This window comes from Pezoporus flaviventris, unplaced genomic scaffold (assembly GCF_033815535.1).
Source record: "Pezoporus flaviventris isolate CSIRO_AGI_PZ_B2104156 unplaced genomic scaffold, CSIRO_AGI_Pfla_v1 ptg000066l, whole genome shotgun sequence".
Lineage (NCBI taxonomy): Eukaryota > Metazoa > Chordata > Aves > Psittaciformes > Psittacidae > Pezoporus > Pezoporus flaviventris.
The window spans coordinates 17,813,418-17,831,375 of record NW_026892614.1 but is presented as its reverse complement, the minus strand read 5'-3'; the positions used below and the strand labels follow the sequence as shown (position 1 = coordinate 17,831,375).

Sequence of the window (17,958 nt, the reverse complement as noted above, 5' to 3'; positions counted from 1 at the left end):
GGCTAGTTTAATTTAAAATTTTACTTGGGTGGGAAAATATATTTTTCCAAACCATCCTTTCAGGATTTAATATGAGGATGAGGTAACATAAAAAAATTTGCAAGAGGTTGCAAGTTCTCTCTCTGTGAGCCTAGCTAGCCCTGTTACGCATTTGCATCTGACATTCTGTTTGAATGAAATGACCTAGTATAGATCTGAATTCCACAGTTTTGGTAGAAACAAGCAAATATATACATATTGGTATAACATTCAACTTGCATTTTTGGTAAACCAAAAGGTGTTTCTTGGAAAACTGTTAACCCACTAAGCAAGCAACCTCATGGGGACAGGATGGAAGCAATGAAGGAATTTGAAGCCCCAGTGGGCTGAGCTAGAGCAGAAGAAATTAGAAGCCCATTCCAAACTCTTGAATCTTTTTGACTAATGTTTTTTTCAAAACATACTGTGTGAACTTGCATTCTTAAGCTTCCTTTCAGTCTTACTGTTTGACTTAAGAAATAGTGCTCTCCACAGCAACCAGACTTTCATTAATATACTTCTTAACCATGAAAAAGCATATCTAGAACTAGTGATAAACTAATTCAGTTAACTTAGCAGTAAGTATTTGTATGATAGTATGTGCTGTGAGGTCTGATCTTAATAATATATGCAATTATTAACCATGTACACAGGGTGTTCCACCTAAAAGTAGTTTAGGGGGTGTGGAAAAGAAAATCTACAGTATTGTCTGTTTATTGTCCTATGTACAGCTTTTTTTTTCTTTGAAAAAAAAATCCTCATGCTGCAACAGAATAATTTGAAGTTCAGCACCAATAGTTCATATTATGTTAATCTAAAATATTTAAATATCAGGTAGTAGAGGCATACTACTTTGATTTATATAACAGAGAAAGTATTTTTCTGTGTTCCAGAAGTTACAAAGCAGGCGTACATCCACTACAACATTGTGCATTTTGCTGTCAGATTTGAACTCCTCCAAATCATCCAAGTTTTTGAGACTGCACCATATTCTTTTCATTATGAAAGAAACCAATGCAGTGCAAGGAAGTCCCTTTATGCTTCCCCACTCTATGTATAAGTATGCCATTTTATCACATGCTAGGTAAAACTGCTTTTAGGCATTCCTTCTCTTTCAGGACAGGCCTTGCCATTTTACCTGGGGACACCTTTCCTTGTCGTTTTTCCCTGTTACCTTCAGCCCCTCCTTCCTCCCTGATGGTACTGTAGTTGTGCTAGTAACTGGTACCTTTCTCACTCCAGTATAGTGTCAACTCCCCATCAGTCAGTGCAAGAAGAGGTAGTGGCATGTTTCTTGCTCTGCCCTCTGCTGGTTTAGGAACCTTCTCTCATGCATCGTAACTGTAATGTAATGCTTTGTGCTATGTTATATTAATATTGCTTGTCACCATCTGAAAACAACTCACTTCTGCTTTGGATTAAAAAAAAAAAGAAAAAATAAATAGAATTGTTTATTTAAATAGTAACAGTGAAGTTTTGATCAAGATTGAGTGAAATAAGCTGCAAATACCTTGTGTTAGATAGTTCTTTCAAAGATTAAATTACAGCAGTGAACATGTTATAACTCAGCTGCACTTTGCATCAGGTTTTGTTTTATAAATGAGGGCTATTTTTCTCTCTCCCTTTCAGCTTCTGAAATTCACAAAGATACTTTTACAGCCACCATTGTTTAGAAAGTTGGCTAAGATAGCTTTTAAAAAGCCCAAACACTGTAGTTAACAGTATGGAGTGTAGTGCAGATGTGCACATGTTACATGAAGACTAGTGAAAATAAATTTCCTTTAAAGTATTGGTGGGTTTACATACCTTTTTCATACATCTCTCATGGTTCTATTTTTTTCTCCGTTTTTAGCCTTGCATATTGCACAAAACATTTCAGACTTGAAGCAACTGAGTTAAACATAAAACATTCTAAGGAACAGCGCTCCCTTATGTATATATAACTATGAAGTACTGCAAGTATTTGTTGGTATTCAGTCTTCTAGGATTTCCTCTGTGTGTTTAATTTCCTGGAAGAATTTAAGTGAAATTTGGGGGAAAAGACGCATTTGCAATTAACTTTGCTGGCCTTATATTTTTTAAAATGTGGTTTGTGATTAAGCCGCAAGTGTGTTACTTACAAATAGGAGACTCTTACATTATGCCAAGGATGTCGAGTTTTAAGTAAGTGTGTTTTGTTTGTCCAGGCCTTTGTTTAGATGCGAAAGTTATAATAAATCTTTTTCATTTACTAAAGTTTTTATACTCCTCCTTTCAATTTTTTAACTTGTTTTATTACGTTTTAAATATTGTCAAATTTAAATTATGGTTCTGGGAAATTTAGCTGGCTTTATTTTCTATTCAGTAAAAACAGTTGGAAGGTTTCTTCTGGTTTTTGTAAGACTGGATACTTGAATGTGTTACTTAAATTTACTTATTTCTATTGTTTAGAAATGTTTATATTAAAAAAACAAACAAACAAAAAAAAAACCCAAAAAACCTTTTTGTTTAGCCTGCCCTTTTTTTCTGAAAGCAGCAAGCTAAGATGTATCTCTGGGATTATGAATGCCACCGATGGTGTGGCACCATGTAATGGTGACTATCTTGTTACATGCTTTTCTGTGACTTCAGTTTTAAAGCCCTGTCATCTCCTTTCTGCCTTTCGTTTCTGTTCCTTTTGTAATATTTGATTCCTGAACCTTTTCTTCATGAGTATTCAAAAGCAGTTTTTAACACTGAAGGATTGCTCTGTTGGCAATCCTGTGGAGTGATTCATACGGAGTTTTTGTGTACCGTGTCTGTTCCACTTTCTTAAAAATATTAGGTTGCTTAACTGCGAGTATATTTTATCTGCTTAACCCTTGAAAAGCTTCCAAGAAAGCAATACTGTGTTTGTAGTACTTGTTAATTTGGTCAGTTGGGAAGGGTACTCTAAATTGGTTTCTCTGTAGTCTTTAAAAAAAAAAGCATGAGGTTCCAAAACACAAACAAAATCCCCCAAATGATATTTTGAAGCCTAAATTCTTGTTAAGTAACCATGTAAAACAAAACAGCCTTCACAGTACAAAGAAGTCTTTTCCCCGTCTTGTTGAAAATAATGTGTACTATTCACAGAATTGAGTTTGTCCAGTGTTTGTGGTTGTTTTACATGGAATATGCTTCATAGCTTTTATTTATTTTCAGGAAGAACAGAACCGGGGCAAGCCCAACTGGGAACACCTGAATGAAGATTTACATGTACTTATCACTGTGGAGGATGCTCAGAACAGAGCAGAAATAAAACTGAAGAGGGCTGTTGAAGAAGTAAAAAAGTTACTGATACCCGCAGTAAGTTGTTTGTATACAAGTCTTCTGTTTCCATTTCTAGAAATTACCTATGAAATACAATTAATGCTGCAGCAGTAGGGGTGAGGTTGCAGAGCAGCATCCTCAAATGAAATTTAGGTATTATTTTGTAATACTCTGGTTATCTTTAACGTGTCTCATCCTGGATAAAAATATTCCACAGAACAGAATATATTTTTAAGAGATGTTATTTTGGGGATTTTTTTTTTTTGCCTGGTGGGGGGTGTGTGTTTGTTTTGTTTTTTTTTTTGTCTTTTTTAGAAAGAGATGCAGATCACCTTTAAAAGGCAATGCTGAACTGTTAATAAACACTGGCTTTCTCACCTTTCAGTGTAAGGATGCTTATGTTTAAGGCTGGGGAAATATGACATGCTTTTATGTTTCACTTTGAGGTGAGCATGATACTTAGATCGTTACATTGAACACCTTCCAAAAAGAACAAAGCCCTTCAGCCTATACTGTCAATATGCTGGGGAAAAATAAACATCGTGCAGCTGGAAAATTGATTATCTTTCTCATTTGCTGAATGTATGAACTGCCTTCTGCCCAGCCAGATGACTTAAAGCCTTTTGGAGGAACCAGAATTATCCTTGAGAACCTTTCTTTTAGATCTGCTCTGCATTCTCACTCAAAGCAAGGGGATTCAGGGTGGCTGTAGAGCGTATCCCATGCAATTAGCTTGCATCTTGTTATTTTTACCACCACTTCTGTGCCATTATAAAATGGTAAAAATGAATCACATCTTCTTCAGTGGTGGAAATAAGTTTCCATATTGCGAGCAAACATTGAGATTATCCTGTGAAAAAAAATAGTAGGTGGTATTAAAATGACCAAATGATTTCGGGCACTTTGGTGAATGCTAATAGATGCTGGCTATGAGGAGACTTGTGCTGACATATGCAGCCTTTATAAACATATTTATTCAGAATACATTTTTAAAAGTTACCAAAGATCAGATATGCTTAAGAAGTTTGGGTGCTGCTTATTACATGTGCAAGAGTTAAAGGTCTGTTGTCTCCCATTTCTGAGCATTATGGCTTGTTGAAACGGGTGTGTGTAATACCCACTAATGAATTAATATATAGGTGAACTCGTGTAGTACATACAAATGAATTAGTATGTAGGTGGACTTGCTTTTTGTTCTATCTATTGCATCTGTTCAATTAGTATAAAATAATGGCTGCTTAATCAATGTATGGTTTCAGGTAGTTTGAGAGTTGAAAAATTCTGGTTTAGGATACAAATTGAAAGCTGCTGTGAAGGAAGCCATAAACCTTTAAATAATCAGGTTAAGCATGAGGGTTGAAAAATAAATCCTAGCTAATTACAGTGAGATGTGGGGAAACTGTGGGTGCTGGAAGGTTCCAAAGATGCTCTTAACATGTAAGAATGGAAAATTGGGGATTCCTTTTCACATGGTAGAATACCTGTAACTATGACTGTTTTCCAAATAAATGTCAGAGGATTAAGATTTATAAATTATATTAATGCATTTTTTTGTTTTAGCTCCATTTACCTTGAATAAAATTTGAGATTATACAGGAGAAAATGTGCAGTCTCATGCCTGCCCTGTAGTGGCAATGCTTTGTTTTTCTGAGATACATTTCAGAAAAGCAAGCTAGTGTTAGAGATGGGAATGAGTTATTAATTTCTTGGAATAATCAGTTATTTTTACACTGAAGATTCCAAAAAGTCTTAATTACATTTTATAGCAACAGTGCACAAATAGGCACATTTCTTAAATAGATTTCCATTTTGGAGGTACTTGGGTGAAGAGATACTATTTCAGTAGTAAAATGTGCTTCTTTATGAATCTGGATCATTAGTGATTTTTTTTTCTCTTTGTGGATGTGCATTTTTAATTTCCCTTCCCCCTTGCTATTGGATTCTTACCAAGATGGTGGTATAGTCAAACAGTTTTTCTTTACAAATCAAATGCACAACTTGAGGCCGACTGGCTGAATAAGACATTTCCATAAGGGCTAAAACAAGATATTTTTTTTTTTAATATACGTATTATTATTTTGTATTTAATTTACATTTCTTTGGTATGATTTTTTTAATTCTTATTATTTATTTTGGCTGTACTTAATGTTCTGTAGGACTAATTCTTTTGTTGTGTTTCAGTGAGATTCTGGTCATTACCTGGACCTGTAGGATTGTATGGTACTGCCTCTTTCTTGTTTTTCTCTGAAGAAAAGTGGGAAGAATAAAGCAGTCTGCAGGCTTGTGGGATCTCACTGAGGTGTACCGTTCTTATCCCTCCTAAAGTGAATCCTACAGGTTATTGATCTTTCTTCATTGTGAGATCGCTGGGAGTTTGTTATTTGTGAGAGTTCAGTAAGGATAGGCAGTTCTCTTGGAAAGACAAAAGATGCTTTGGAGTGTGCACTGCAGAATGTAAGGAACAACTTGGAGCCTGTGTAGAAGAATGTACATAATAAGTATAGGATACTAAGTTCCAGTGACATTAAGGGTTTGGAATTACTCTCTAAGGTCTTAAGCAGTAGGGCTGAATTCCTCTGCTAGAAATATATTAGGCTTTTAAGTGTTCTGAGAAGTGTTGAATACTCTCATCTAGCTGAATGTGTTTTCTAGATGCTCTTTTAGTTACAGAGATGTCTCTCTACTAATCCACCATCATACTGTTTTTTATATAGGATGAGGTACATACAACAGAATTCAATTTTCAGTGCATACATATTTGATGCATAACATCAACTGCATACACTTTTAATCCCTTTTTCCTTTGACTTCACATTCTTCCTTTCAGAGGAAAAGGTCGTATTTGTGGCTTCTACTTAATTATTCTAATTGGTCTGGAATCAGTGTTTTTCAAGTTCTTTCTATTGTTCTTCCTGCATCAGGACAGCTGTAATTTTACTTGGTCGATTCCTCCATCTTGTCTGAAGACAACTGCAACATGGTATTAGTCAGTGATGCTCCCTGTCAAACTGTGTATATCATTTGCCACTACAATAATAGAATTATAAGGTTGTGATGGCTAGGAAATAGTGTTTCAGTAGAAGATTATTTAATTTTGTTAGTACATTAGGTCCTTGCCTGTAATAGTGACTTTAGACTTCTCAGTCTTGAATATCTTTGAATTTGGCTATATGGTCTTCATTTTTACCTTGAGAACTTTGTGTGCTGTGAATTCCATAGCAAAAACTTGATGGAGTATAAAGAACTTTAAGAAGTTTTAATCGTGCTTTAGTTAAGAAAAAAAAAAGTGGATATTGTAGTAATGCTGTACATAGTTTACCCTGTAGCGATAACTATCAAAAGCTTGAAAACGGAAATATAGTAGGAGATGATTTCATTTGTTTTAGCCATCTAAAAAGCCACATTAAATTCTGCATGCAAGTTTTTCTTTCCTGATTAATTCTAATGCACTCCTGCATGGTGTGCTGGTTTTACATTTTGCTTTCACAAGTGAGAGAATATAGTGCCACCTTCTATAGTCTCCATGTTGAAGTGTTGGTTGTGCTGTTCAATCCGTCGTTTGCTGCTTATTCAGTTGAAGTTAGCAAATGAATAAGTGATACAGTAACAGAAAAGGGACACTGCTGTCCTTAAAGTTTTTTAGGAAATTCCTGCATTACATCTGTTTTATCAGGTCAGATGCAAGTGTCTCACAGTGCACATCATGTAAATGATCAAAAGGGGAGCTCTGTGGATAGAGTAATGAATCATAGAATCATAGAATAGTTAGGGTTGGAAAGGACCTTAAGATCATCTAGTTCAAACCTGCCTGCCATGGACGGGGATGCCTCACACTAAAATGAAGTAGCCAGGCTTCTTGGGAGTGACTGCTAGATGACACGTGGTAAACTTTTTGATGTGGAGGAGAGGTGATAGTGTGTTATTTTTAGTAGTGTGAAGCAGACTTAATGTTTCCATGATAATATGAACCAAGGGCTGCTGCAGTCCTGCCATTCCTTTATGATTTGCTGTTCCTGCTTCCTGTTTAGCATTAGAAAGTACTGGCCTTCATCTGACCGTGTAGCTAGTCCATTTGGTGAAGAGCTTAACCTTGGATTAACTGACTTGTTATGGAGTCAGTTTTATTTTAGCACTGACAGAAGTGATGGAATGAGAATGCGCAGCCCGGAAAAAATGGGATAGCAGCAGACAGACCACCGTTAAATAAATTTAACCTTCTGTAGAACTGCGAGTGAGTATGTTCACCTGCAGATAGGATGAGAACAAAATAATCAGACACTCCCTGTAGTAGAGTATGACAGTGGAAAACAGAAGAGGAAAGCCTACTTGTGTGTACTTTTTCCTCTTTCCCACTGTCCAGTTTGTCTAGTACTGGTAATTTCAGTAGCTTATTCACAAGTTGCATAAAGTATTAGTTACGTTGAGCAGTCCTTTAGTAAATTGTGGTATACGTTTTATCAGTCTTATCCTGCTGAAAGTTCTTACTGTAATGCAAGTCCAAGTTTTAAATACGAGGACAAGAATCTCTTACATCAGTTCACATAGGAAGTGTTTACGCATTGTACTTGATAGGTTGTTGCAGGGTTAAATTTTTCATCTTACACTAGTATTGACAATTAGCAAAATTATTTCAGACCAGCTGCAAGTGTGAAACAGCTCTCTCCATCATTGTGTGCTGTGGTGGAAACTGTAGGCCAGTGGTTCATTGGCACCAAAAAAAGTCTGTTGATGGAAGTGATTTTTTTGAGATCATACTTACTACAAGATATTGATGTGATTTACAACTTAATTGAATAAAACCTTGTTTAAACTCTATTAAATACATCAACTCTCCTGAAATATCTTTGTAGTACTAAGGAGAAAAGTAATATCAGAATATTGTTCGTGAGAACAGTTTTGAAAGCAGATATAAAATGTGCTCACTTGTGATTATTAATTTGTTTTCAACTTCCCATTTTCTGAAAGTTGTCAAATAAAGGGAAAATACAAACTTATGAGGATCTGTGCACTCATGTATTTCAGTTGATCGTTTTACAAATTTTGATATGCTCGAATCAGATATCATCAGTCTCGTTTTATTAGCTTGTTACTTAGGTAGCAGTTCATACCGATTCTTTTTCTCCCTAGGCTTTTCTTATACAAATGGGAAAAAGAATCATCTCCAACAGTTGTTGCTGTTAATCTGGTACTCTGGATTTTCTTCTGGACATCTTTGATGGCTTTTAGAACCTAGGGAAATCAGTGATTTTGCCTACATATGGTTGCTGCTGAATACCCTATCTCATTTCCCCTTTTCCTTCTCCAAAATATTTATTGGAGATGCAATAATTCATTGAAGTTGTTACAGATGTATAACTGGAGAAATGGTAGATCTTAATTTATGAAAAAGACCTTGAGAAACTTACAAAATAATCTTTTCTTAAAGAGAAACAACAAAAGTCTGTTGCCTGAAACTCAGTAGGCACACGTCCTTCCAAAGTAGGATTATACATTGATTAGGGCTCTAATTAGGTTCTACATGGGTTTTGTCTGTCTTCCAGAAAGGTACTTGATCTATTTGGTTTTCGGTAGATACAGCTGTGGAAGAAACAATGTTACTGACCTATTCTGGTAATTAATTCTGTGGCACCTGTAACTTTTTTTTTTTTCATTCTTCATCTCATTTTTAAACTGGCTTTCTTGCTTCTTGGCTATTTTTCCAGCCTTTCTTATAGTCTGCCCCCATCTTTGTTCTTTTTCTGTTGATGACTGCTATAGAACATGTAAGCTGGGATCTTTTATATTAATCTTGTTCAAGTATTTGTCCTCTTAGGAAAGAAATAGCTGATGAAACTGATTCTCCTTGTCCATCTTGATAAAGATTACAAGAAAACTGCAACAAATTACCCATGCATTATTTTTTGTCCTTCATTTCTAATTACAGTTGGTTTTTTGCTTGGCTGGTTTTCTTTTTTGAAATCACAGCCTTATACCTAAGTGGAAGAAATGCTAATTGTAGAGTTGTGATTCCTGGGGAGACACAGTATAAGGAGTAGAAATTAGTTGTCCTGCACTTTTATACTAAATATTAACAAGACTATGTTGAGGAGCTCAGATCATTTTATGTACAAGTTATATTGGCAGTGGCTTCTGGAGGGATCTTACCAACTGCAAAGATTTTTGTGTGAAGTAATAGTAAAGTACAGTAAACATTTCCCTTTTCCAGCTATTTAAAGCATTCTTTACTGCCAGTGTTAGTTTTGAAATCTAGATTGCTAATTACACAAAAATAAAGCTTGTCATAGAAGCATCTGTGGTTTAATGCTGACTGATGACTTATAGTCAACAAGTTGCTCTACATTATGCTGTTTTGATGTCAGAACACGGAAGATTCTAACCTTTGGAAAAGTGCCAAAGTAGTTTTTCAACTACTATTCAATAGAAAAATGTTTCTTTTTTTAAACCAGTAAAGAAATGCTTGAGCTTTCAGTGGAGAACTAGTAAGATTTCCTTTTGTAAGTTGTTTATAGGTAAGGCTTTAATATGGGAATATTCTGCACCCTGTTATCAGGAGTAACATAGGTGGACATAATATAGGAGATGGGAGTGAACTACTTCAGATAGCTTACGTAATCGTAGACTGGGCCATTTGTAGCACACTTTTGATTAAACTGTTGAGTGGTAAACTGTCCTGGAAAATGAAAGATTAGATGAGAGATTACTGGAAAGTTGCATTGCTTGGAATAGCAATTATTAATAAGAAGCATTTAAGACTAGGTTTTGGGGAGGGTTTTGTGTGTTGTAGGAAATGGCATGTTTTGGTGGCTGTTTTTGTGGGTTTGGGTTTGTTTTTTTTTTTTTTTTTGATTCGGATTTTTGTTTGGTTTGGGCTGGGTTTTTTTGTTGGTTTTTTGTGTGTGTTTTTTGGTTGTTTTCTTTTTGCTTATTATCTTACATATTTTAGCATGTATTTTAAAAGCTCTGCCTTCTTTTCAAAATGCTTGCCTTCTACGTTTTCGGTGTTACCGTTATTAGCTAATTTTTAATATTTCCACAGTATCTGTGGAGTGTATTTTCAATTCCAAATCACTTGGCGTTATTGTTGAGAAGGAAATATGAACAGGCATCACATCCTAGGAAAAAGTCAGGGGTCTCTAACACTATACCCCGTCCTTTGATATTGCAGCCTCTTATAAACGGACTGGAAGATGCGACTTTTTCTTTTTGAGCAAACACAGCTGTAGATACTAAGAATGTCAGTTGCTTTGTTTATAAATAAATGAATTCAGCCATTGATGGGTACTTTCCTAATTTCAGAAACTGTACATTGCAAATCTTTTTATGAGACTGAAGGTCAAACCCTCAAACTCACCATTTGTGGATGGCAAGAGGTTATTTGTCTTAAAATCATTTTTAGTATTTTTGATGAAAACTAGTTTTCAGTTGTGTAATTACATGCACCACTATGCTCTCATCTTAGAAGCAGCTTCTTCAGGATTTCTTCACTCTCTAGCTTTTATGTCCTAGTTTGAAAACAGAATTTGAACTTTGGCTACTCTGGCTTTCTTGGCAGCTATAGTAAATATCCTGGTACAGTTGCACTAACATAAGCAAATGATACATCTGGAAAGGTGAAATGAGAGTAGAAGGAAGAGTAGAGATTTGTCATATGTACTCACAGACACTTGAATGCCGTAGTGATAGAAGTTGTGCAAATAGTTCTAGTTCTTTGATAAAACTTTTGGCTGTGTTAGGCAGCCAGTGGCCTTATTTTTCTGTATCGGCTGGTCTGAGCTTTTAGTTTTTAATGAGTATCTAAAGGGGACATACAGGAAAGCTGGAAACGGGACTTTTTCAGGGGCATGTAGTGACAGGACAAACAGAATGTCATTAAACCGAAAGGTTATGTGTTCAGATTAGATATAAGGAAAAAGTTCTTTACTTATGAGGGTGGTGAGGCACTGGCACAGGTTGCCCAGGGAAGCTCCATCCCTGGATGGGGCTTTGAGCAACCTGATTTGGTGGGAGATGTCCCTGTCCATGGCATGGGGTTGGAACTAGATGATCTTTAAGGTCCCTTCCAACCAAAACCATTCTATGATTCTATAGTTGGTAGGGGTTTTAAGAAAAGTTTTAAAATGATAGCTTGTTTGCTTAGTTGGTTGGAATTTATAATCAAAATCAGTGCAATCAAAAAAGATGTGTTAAATAATCTTCATGTCACTGTGCAGGGAATTTGTTTGAGAGAGTATAATAACCACTTGGTTTACCTTGGATGATAAAGTCTGAAAGACAAAGGGAACTAAAAGGAATGTCTGAGTTTCTCCCACATCTTTAACCCTCTGTAATTCGTATGGTAGTAGTGTGCTGATCTGATTTTCTGTTAATGATATTTCTTATCCTTTGGAACAGTTAGACTGTTGCTGTAATGTTGAGAAGAATACTGGTTGTTTTCTCAAGCCTGCAAAACCAAGGCCTGTATTTCCCTTTCAGTAGTCGTTCCTGAAATTGCTGATTGATTTCTAAAGAAGGTGCTTAGGCTCTGAAGGGACTCCTTTAGTGATCCTTGCAGTATGAGCTCTCCAGTCTTAGTAGATGGTGAAGAACTCTGGAAAGTTATGCTTTATTACTTGGCAGTGAGCAAAGCTTCAGGGAAATCTGATACCTTTGAAGACTGAAAGGTCAATGAGATTCAAGAAGGACACACATTTAAAAAAAAAAAACACACACAAAAAAAAAAACCAAACCCACCAAAACTCTAAGATTTCTCTGGTCATAGAAATACTTGTTTTTCCCCAATGCTAGGAAAGATAATCTTTACAGATGAGGATGTTAATATTTATTTAAAGTGTGGTTATAGCTCCTTCCGGATTTGTAAAACTTTGAGGGGCAAATGTTTACTGACAAAAAAAACTACATGAAAGGTCGTTACTGGAACGTGAAGTCTTTTATAGCAGTCTGTAGTTTTGCCAGGTTGTCCTGAAAACAGAAGAATGCGCAAAGATTATTTTATACTATAAGACTGGAGATTGTGGGGGGGACTCTGAAGGGTTCTTAGTGTTCATGCAGAGAGTTGTAGTGATAAGAATATAGAATCAAATAGTTTTTTCATTGATTTCAACTTGGAATTAATTTAAAATTATTTTGGAAATTGTTTTATTTCACAAGCCTATTTATTACTGAAATATTTTTATGGAGGAACTTTTAAAATATAAATAGATATATATATGCAGCTGTTTAGCCTTTGTGCTTTAAGGGTCTAGTAAATCAGGTATTAAATGATACATCTTGTCTTCCTTAAAAATAAATAGATTAGCAGTGTTGTAGAGTCGCTTAGGAGTTGTGCTCAACTAGACAGTCTTAAAGGGACTTCACAGTACCATTTGGGAAATGCCGTCTCGTCGTCTTCTGTAAATCATATTGCAGTGCTTGGAAAATAAAGTGAAGCTGATATAGCTGATACAAAGCTGATACAGTGCAATGTATTCTTATTATGCCATGATTTTAATTCTGTATATTTTGCAGCTGCTAGAAGTAATCTGTTTATAGCAGTCCTAACATGTAAATGTTAATCATCATTAAATAATACTTTCTTTCACTACTTACTGTAGCTGGGATTTTTAAAAAAGGTCCTAAGTGAGTCCAGTACATCTGAGGGTATACAGGCTCTTCTAAAAATCCTAGTCTAGTTACTTTTAGGAACTTGAAAGTAAGATGGATGATTGTCTGGATATGATAGTAATGATCAGTGGTTTACATTTAAGATCTAGGAATTGATTTTTACTAGAAGTCTCAAGTTGATCTGGAAACTTTAGGAATCTTTGCGAAGACAAATTCTGTGGTGATGTAGTTGAGATGTTCTCTAGGTGCTGGTTTTATTTATTTTTTGCTGCATTTTAATCTGTTTAATCAGTTTCTTTCAAATGTGAATCACACACATCCTTGGAACCCAATTTTAAGGTTGAGGTGAACCAAGGGTACTAGATGTGTGATTAAATGTCATTCAGTAAAAAGCACCTGTGGTCTAATACATGGCTTCTCTGAATAGATTCAGTGAACTGGTGGAGGTGGCTTTACTAGCATGTGGGGAGGGAGGGAAACCTTACCCTTTTGGTGTTCTGATATCAGTTTAGTTTCTTTATAAGCTTTGATTTTTACTTTAATAATTTCTTTCATCAAAGTGTCAAAATAGAATCCTGTTTAAAGCAGCGTAGTAGCAGGGAAGCATAACTGGTATGCAAGCAGTAAATGTTGCTCCTTTGTGACTTCTCTAAATGGCTTGTGTTTCAAGGGAAGCTCATGTAAAAGGAAGAAAAAATAAAATTTTGTCTTTAAAAGACCTTTAGGACATCCTCCAGTTAACTTAAGAATTTTTTATTTTTTTTTAAGTAACTTCAGAAAAAAATCTTACTTTAGTGTTGTAATTGTAGAAATTAAACAGTAAGCATGTCTATATTCCTCTAAAGCATTAATATTATTAGCATGTGTTATTAATCCAGACAACTTAAATTATGCACTGAAAAACACAGAAATAATGTCTTACTGGATTTTAGTAGAGGAGACTCTTTTTGTTCCTAATTACCCTTTCAGTACTCCTCTATACGTATCTTTATACTTTAGAAGTCTCAACTAATTAGACTAGTTCTTTTCCTGGCTTTGATGTCAGGCATATGACTACCCTTCCTTAACTTTGTCAGGAGCATTTTTTTGCTTCTGGTGATGAAAGTTCCTCAAAAGAACATGAATGTGTGGCATGCAGTCCACAGTTAAGAGGGACAAACAATGGTACCATCTAGAAAGCATGGTTGAAAAGATTTTTCTATTGATTTTTTTGGGGGGAAAGGAGAGATTGATACAGGTAACTCTTCCTACACTTGTATCAGTGTTTGATCTAGAAGAATTAAAAGATATGGTCATGATTTGCCTCTCACTTCTTTTTCCTACAAGAAGTACTTGGTGTTACAGTTCAGGGCCCTCCTTTCCTCTTGATACCTGAAATGTGGCATCTTAGGGATGCTAACCAGAGCATGGTTTTCCTGTCCTTTCCTGTAGATTTTAGTTCTGCACAGTTGTCTAAGGGAGAAGAATGTCTTAAAGACAAAGTATCATCCTGCTTGGAGAGCACTCCTGAAGGATATGATGCAAGAGAAATTGCCTTTTGTTTCAGTAATGAGCACCTTGTTCAAGCACAGTTCTTCAGTACATTCACGGCAGGAATTTTGGAAGGGGTCTCCTGGGTCTTCTATAGAGTCTAAAACACCTTCCAGAATCTTTGCTACACTGTGTTCTGCTGCCTTGTTCCAAATACATTGCTTTCAGAAAAGTGTAGCAACTGGTATTTCTGAATCCTTGCTGAGTCCTACAGCCTCCTCCACAAGATGTTCTGGGAGAAGGATGCATAAAATGGTATGTGAAGCAGTCTGTCGCTTAGGCCTCTTTTGTTAGCATCCAGACCTCACACTCGCCACTGCGACATATACGAAGAGTAGCTTTGATTGCTTCTGTGCACACTCAACAGTTGTGTGTACTGATTTGCACAAAAGCCTCTGCTACGTTGTTTGCTGGTCACCTTGTCTTTCCTTAGGTAAACCAATTGGATTTTCTTACTTCTGAGAACACCCCTTACTCTCCCTAGTAAGACTGCCACTCTCCGATACAGAACAGATTAAGTCTTTGTTCTATGATTTCAGACTCCTGGTTTCAAGAGTGTCCTTTGTTTGTGCCATCAGCATCTCTGCTGCTTTGTGTACAGGTACATAGTGGCGAATATTATCCATGGATCTTGAAAAGACTCCTAGCTTTAGCAACTACATTTTTAATCTGTGAAAGTATTCTTATCTGCACTCTAGCATTTTTAGGTCCATTGCTTTGGGAAGGAGTTAAGTTAGATTTGGGATTTGGGTGTGTTTTCACTTCTTCCCAGTAGGCCGTTTTTCCTCAAAATGACTGCTTAACCATTCCTTTACCATGAAATGTTCTCAGATTTTTTTATTCTGAGTCTTTAACCTGTGGAAGGATAGTTAATGTATATTACAATATCAGTACTGCTAATTATATCTCTGTAACAAAGCTCTTGATTAAAAATTCTTATTAATCTATATGAATTTTCTTTGTATGGCAGGAGCTTGAGATGAAATGCACTGCACTGTAAAACATGAAAAGATGTTTGTGGTAGTGAATTTAAGTAAGTGGCATTTCTCTGATTGCTGCTGTCATACGGTATGGTGCATGTTTTCACTTAATTCAGTGTGTGTTTTATAATGCAGTGGATTTAGGCCAGTGGAATCTCCTGTGAATGGGGATATTTTTTCAAGGCTGTTTTCATTATAGTAGATCTTTCTACCCTCCAGAAATTAGTCTTTGTAAGTAAATACTGGAAGAAGCAACGAGAAACCTTCCTGGTGTGCAAGTATAAATAGGTTCAAACTAAACAGGGCAAGGAAAACTGTTGAATATCACCTTTGAAGATCTTCCTTAAGTATAATGCTTAATTATGTTTCTAGACGCTAATCTCTTTTTGCAGTTACACCTTTCTGGCAGTTATCCATGTCAGTCTTAGACTGTTAAAATAAGAGCTTCCAGAAGGTTAAAAGCGGGGGCACAGATGATAATTAAAGGTGTCTTGAACATTTTTAGTAAATGGATACTTTCATCAAAACAAGCAAACCCATACTTTCTGTTGTTGTTTGGTGGCTCATGGGATAAGTGAAGAAAAAAGATCAAAATTTAGTACAAAGTATGAAACCATGTAGTGATTTTGGACACTGACCAGGTGGGCTGATTAACTGTACAAATAGTACAAATGATGAAGCAACCTAAGGGTGGTAATGTGGTAATCTGTGTTTTAACTTCACAATAAAGCAAACGGAGCTATCTGTTCATAAGCTGCAAAATATAAGAGGATAGGATGGTCTTCAACCTAGAAAATTATCAGAAACCCCAAAATCAAAATGAAGTCATCTACTTATTAAAATATTCATACCAGACACTAATTCTTACTTGGTTTAAATGAAGACAGACAGTATTTCTATAGTTGAAATTTGATGTCAGGCTGTCCTTAGGGAGTGTGAAAGTGGCACTCATTCATCTATGGAAGAGTTTGTATGCAGTACTTGTCAACATACTATATATTGAATATGCATAGTTGATGTCTCACATGTGATATACTTGTAAATTTCAATGCCTAATGTGCTGAAGAGAAATTTCATACAAAATACTTAACAGACCTGCTTTCTTGTATGGGCTTCTGCACTGTTGCTTCTCTTTAGTGGAGCTGATCTTCTGTTCTGGTTGTAGAACTTACATTATATGTAGGGGAATATGTGCAGTATTTGATGCTACAGAATAGGTATGCATTGAATATTTTGCAGGCATATGAAGATATGTTACAGGTTTCTAGAACAGCAGCAAGCACTTTAAAAAATCCAAACCAACATATACAATTTTGGCCAGTCATACTTAATGTATTCAAATACTCTTTGCATCTCAGATTACAGTGCATTATTTTAGAGTGTACCTATTCTGTTTTACTGGTCCTGACTTCACTAGCATCCTTACAAGCCACTGAATTGCATGTAGAGGTCGGGTGGAGTGATGTATCAGTCACTTTTCTTGCCTTTTCTGTTAATAGAAGTTATAGGCTCTGCTTCACTAATTGGGCCAGATGGGTCTGACTGCTTTCTTAGATGAGTCAGCTTAAAATTAAAAGATGTTTTTAACAATATGGGTGTATTTCATTTGAAATGCTTTGTGATAAAATTGTCTTTGGGTTTCTTGTTTGCCACCACATGTAGGATGTTAGAATTTAATCTGTTCTTAAAACAAAAATGCAGTAAGTTTAGAATATCTTTTTTTAGAACTGAAAGTTGAACTTTCTCAAATGTTACAAATTGAGATAATGTGGAATTTAAAATCATACTTTGAGAAAATGAGATGTTAGCTATTATGACATTTTAGATGAAAAAACAGACAATATGTTTTGAAATTAAATGCTTAACATTTTAAAAGTTGAGTTTGCTTCTGTTTTGTGTAACTTTTAAGAATGTGTTTAATTTTTGCACATCTAGTTCTTTACTAGTTCTGGTATATTTTCATCTGGAGAAAGGAAGAGAAGTTATGCTGTTTGCTGTAGGTATTCTTGTTCTAAAAGAAATGGCAATGTGACCAAAAGTAGTTTATAGAAAAGGTCTAAAGTTCATCTTTGTACTTCAGTTTTATGAGTAAAAAGGATATTTGTTCCTAGTCCTGTGTTTTATATGAAAGGTCTTTTTTCCAGCTGCTTTCCAAAGACTTTTTTCCCTAAGCGCAGTCCTCACCAACATTGTAACTTCTCCTGCAACAGTTATTATATAAGTGCAACTTTGTAACTTTGTAGCTGCTGTTTCCTACCTTCCTGTCATTTTGTGCTGGGCACCTTATCTGAAATAGCTTTTAGACTTGGGGTCTGTTTCCTGAAGTGGCTCACAAAGTATTGAGTCTAATTAATGTCACCCCATCAGTGAAATATTCAGTGACTCTGCACCATTTTTTTAATTTTTTTTTTTCCACATAGCTTTGATTTGGTACTTCTGCATTTTGTTTTTAAAGAGATAAAGGAAATCAGTTGCTTAATGTAACTTGCTTAGCATTAATGGCTAGCTGTGCTGAAGCTACAGGCTGCAAGCTGTGAAATTGCACATAGATACACTGAGC

The 17,958-nt window shown here is 35.7% G+C and overlaps 1 protein-coding gene across 11 annotated transcripts in view; it reads left to right on the top strand.

Moving 5' to 3' along the window:
* The window catches only part of QKI (QKI, KH domain containing RNA binding), a 157,000-nt gene that overhangs the window by 104,708 nt on the left and 34,334 nt on the right, over positions 1-17,958 (top strand). For 6 of the 11 annotated variants that reach the window (XM_061471410.1, XM_061471406.1, XM_061471404.1 and 3 more), the window contains one exon: positions 3,181-3,324. In XM_061471410.1, the coding sequence (XP_061327394.1) occupies positions 3,181-3,324 (144 nt within the window). The remainder of the gene's footprint in view (positions 1-3,180; positions 3,325-17,958) is intronic. The other 5 variants (XR_009746585.1, XM_061471403.1, XM_061471402.1 and 2 more) reach the window with 1 other exon arrangement.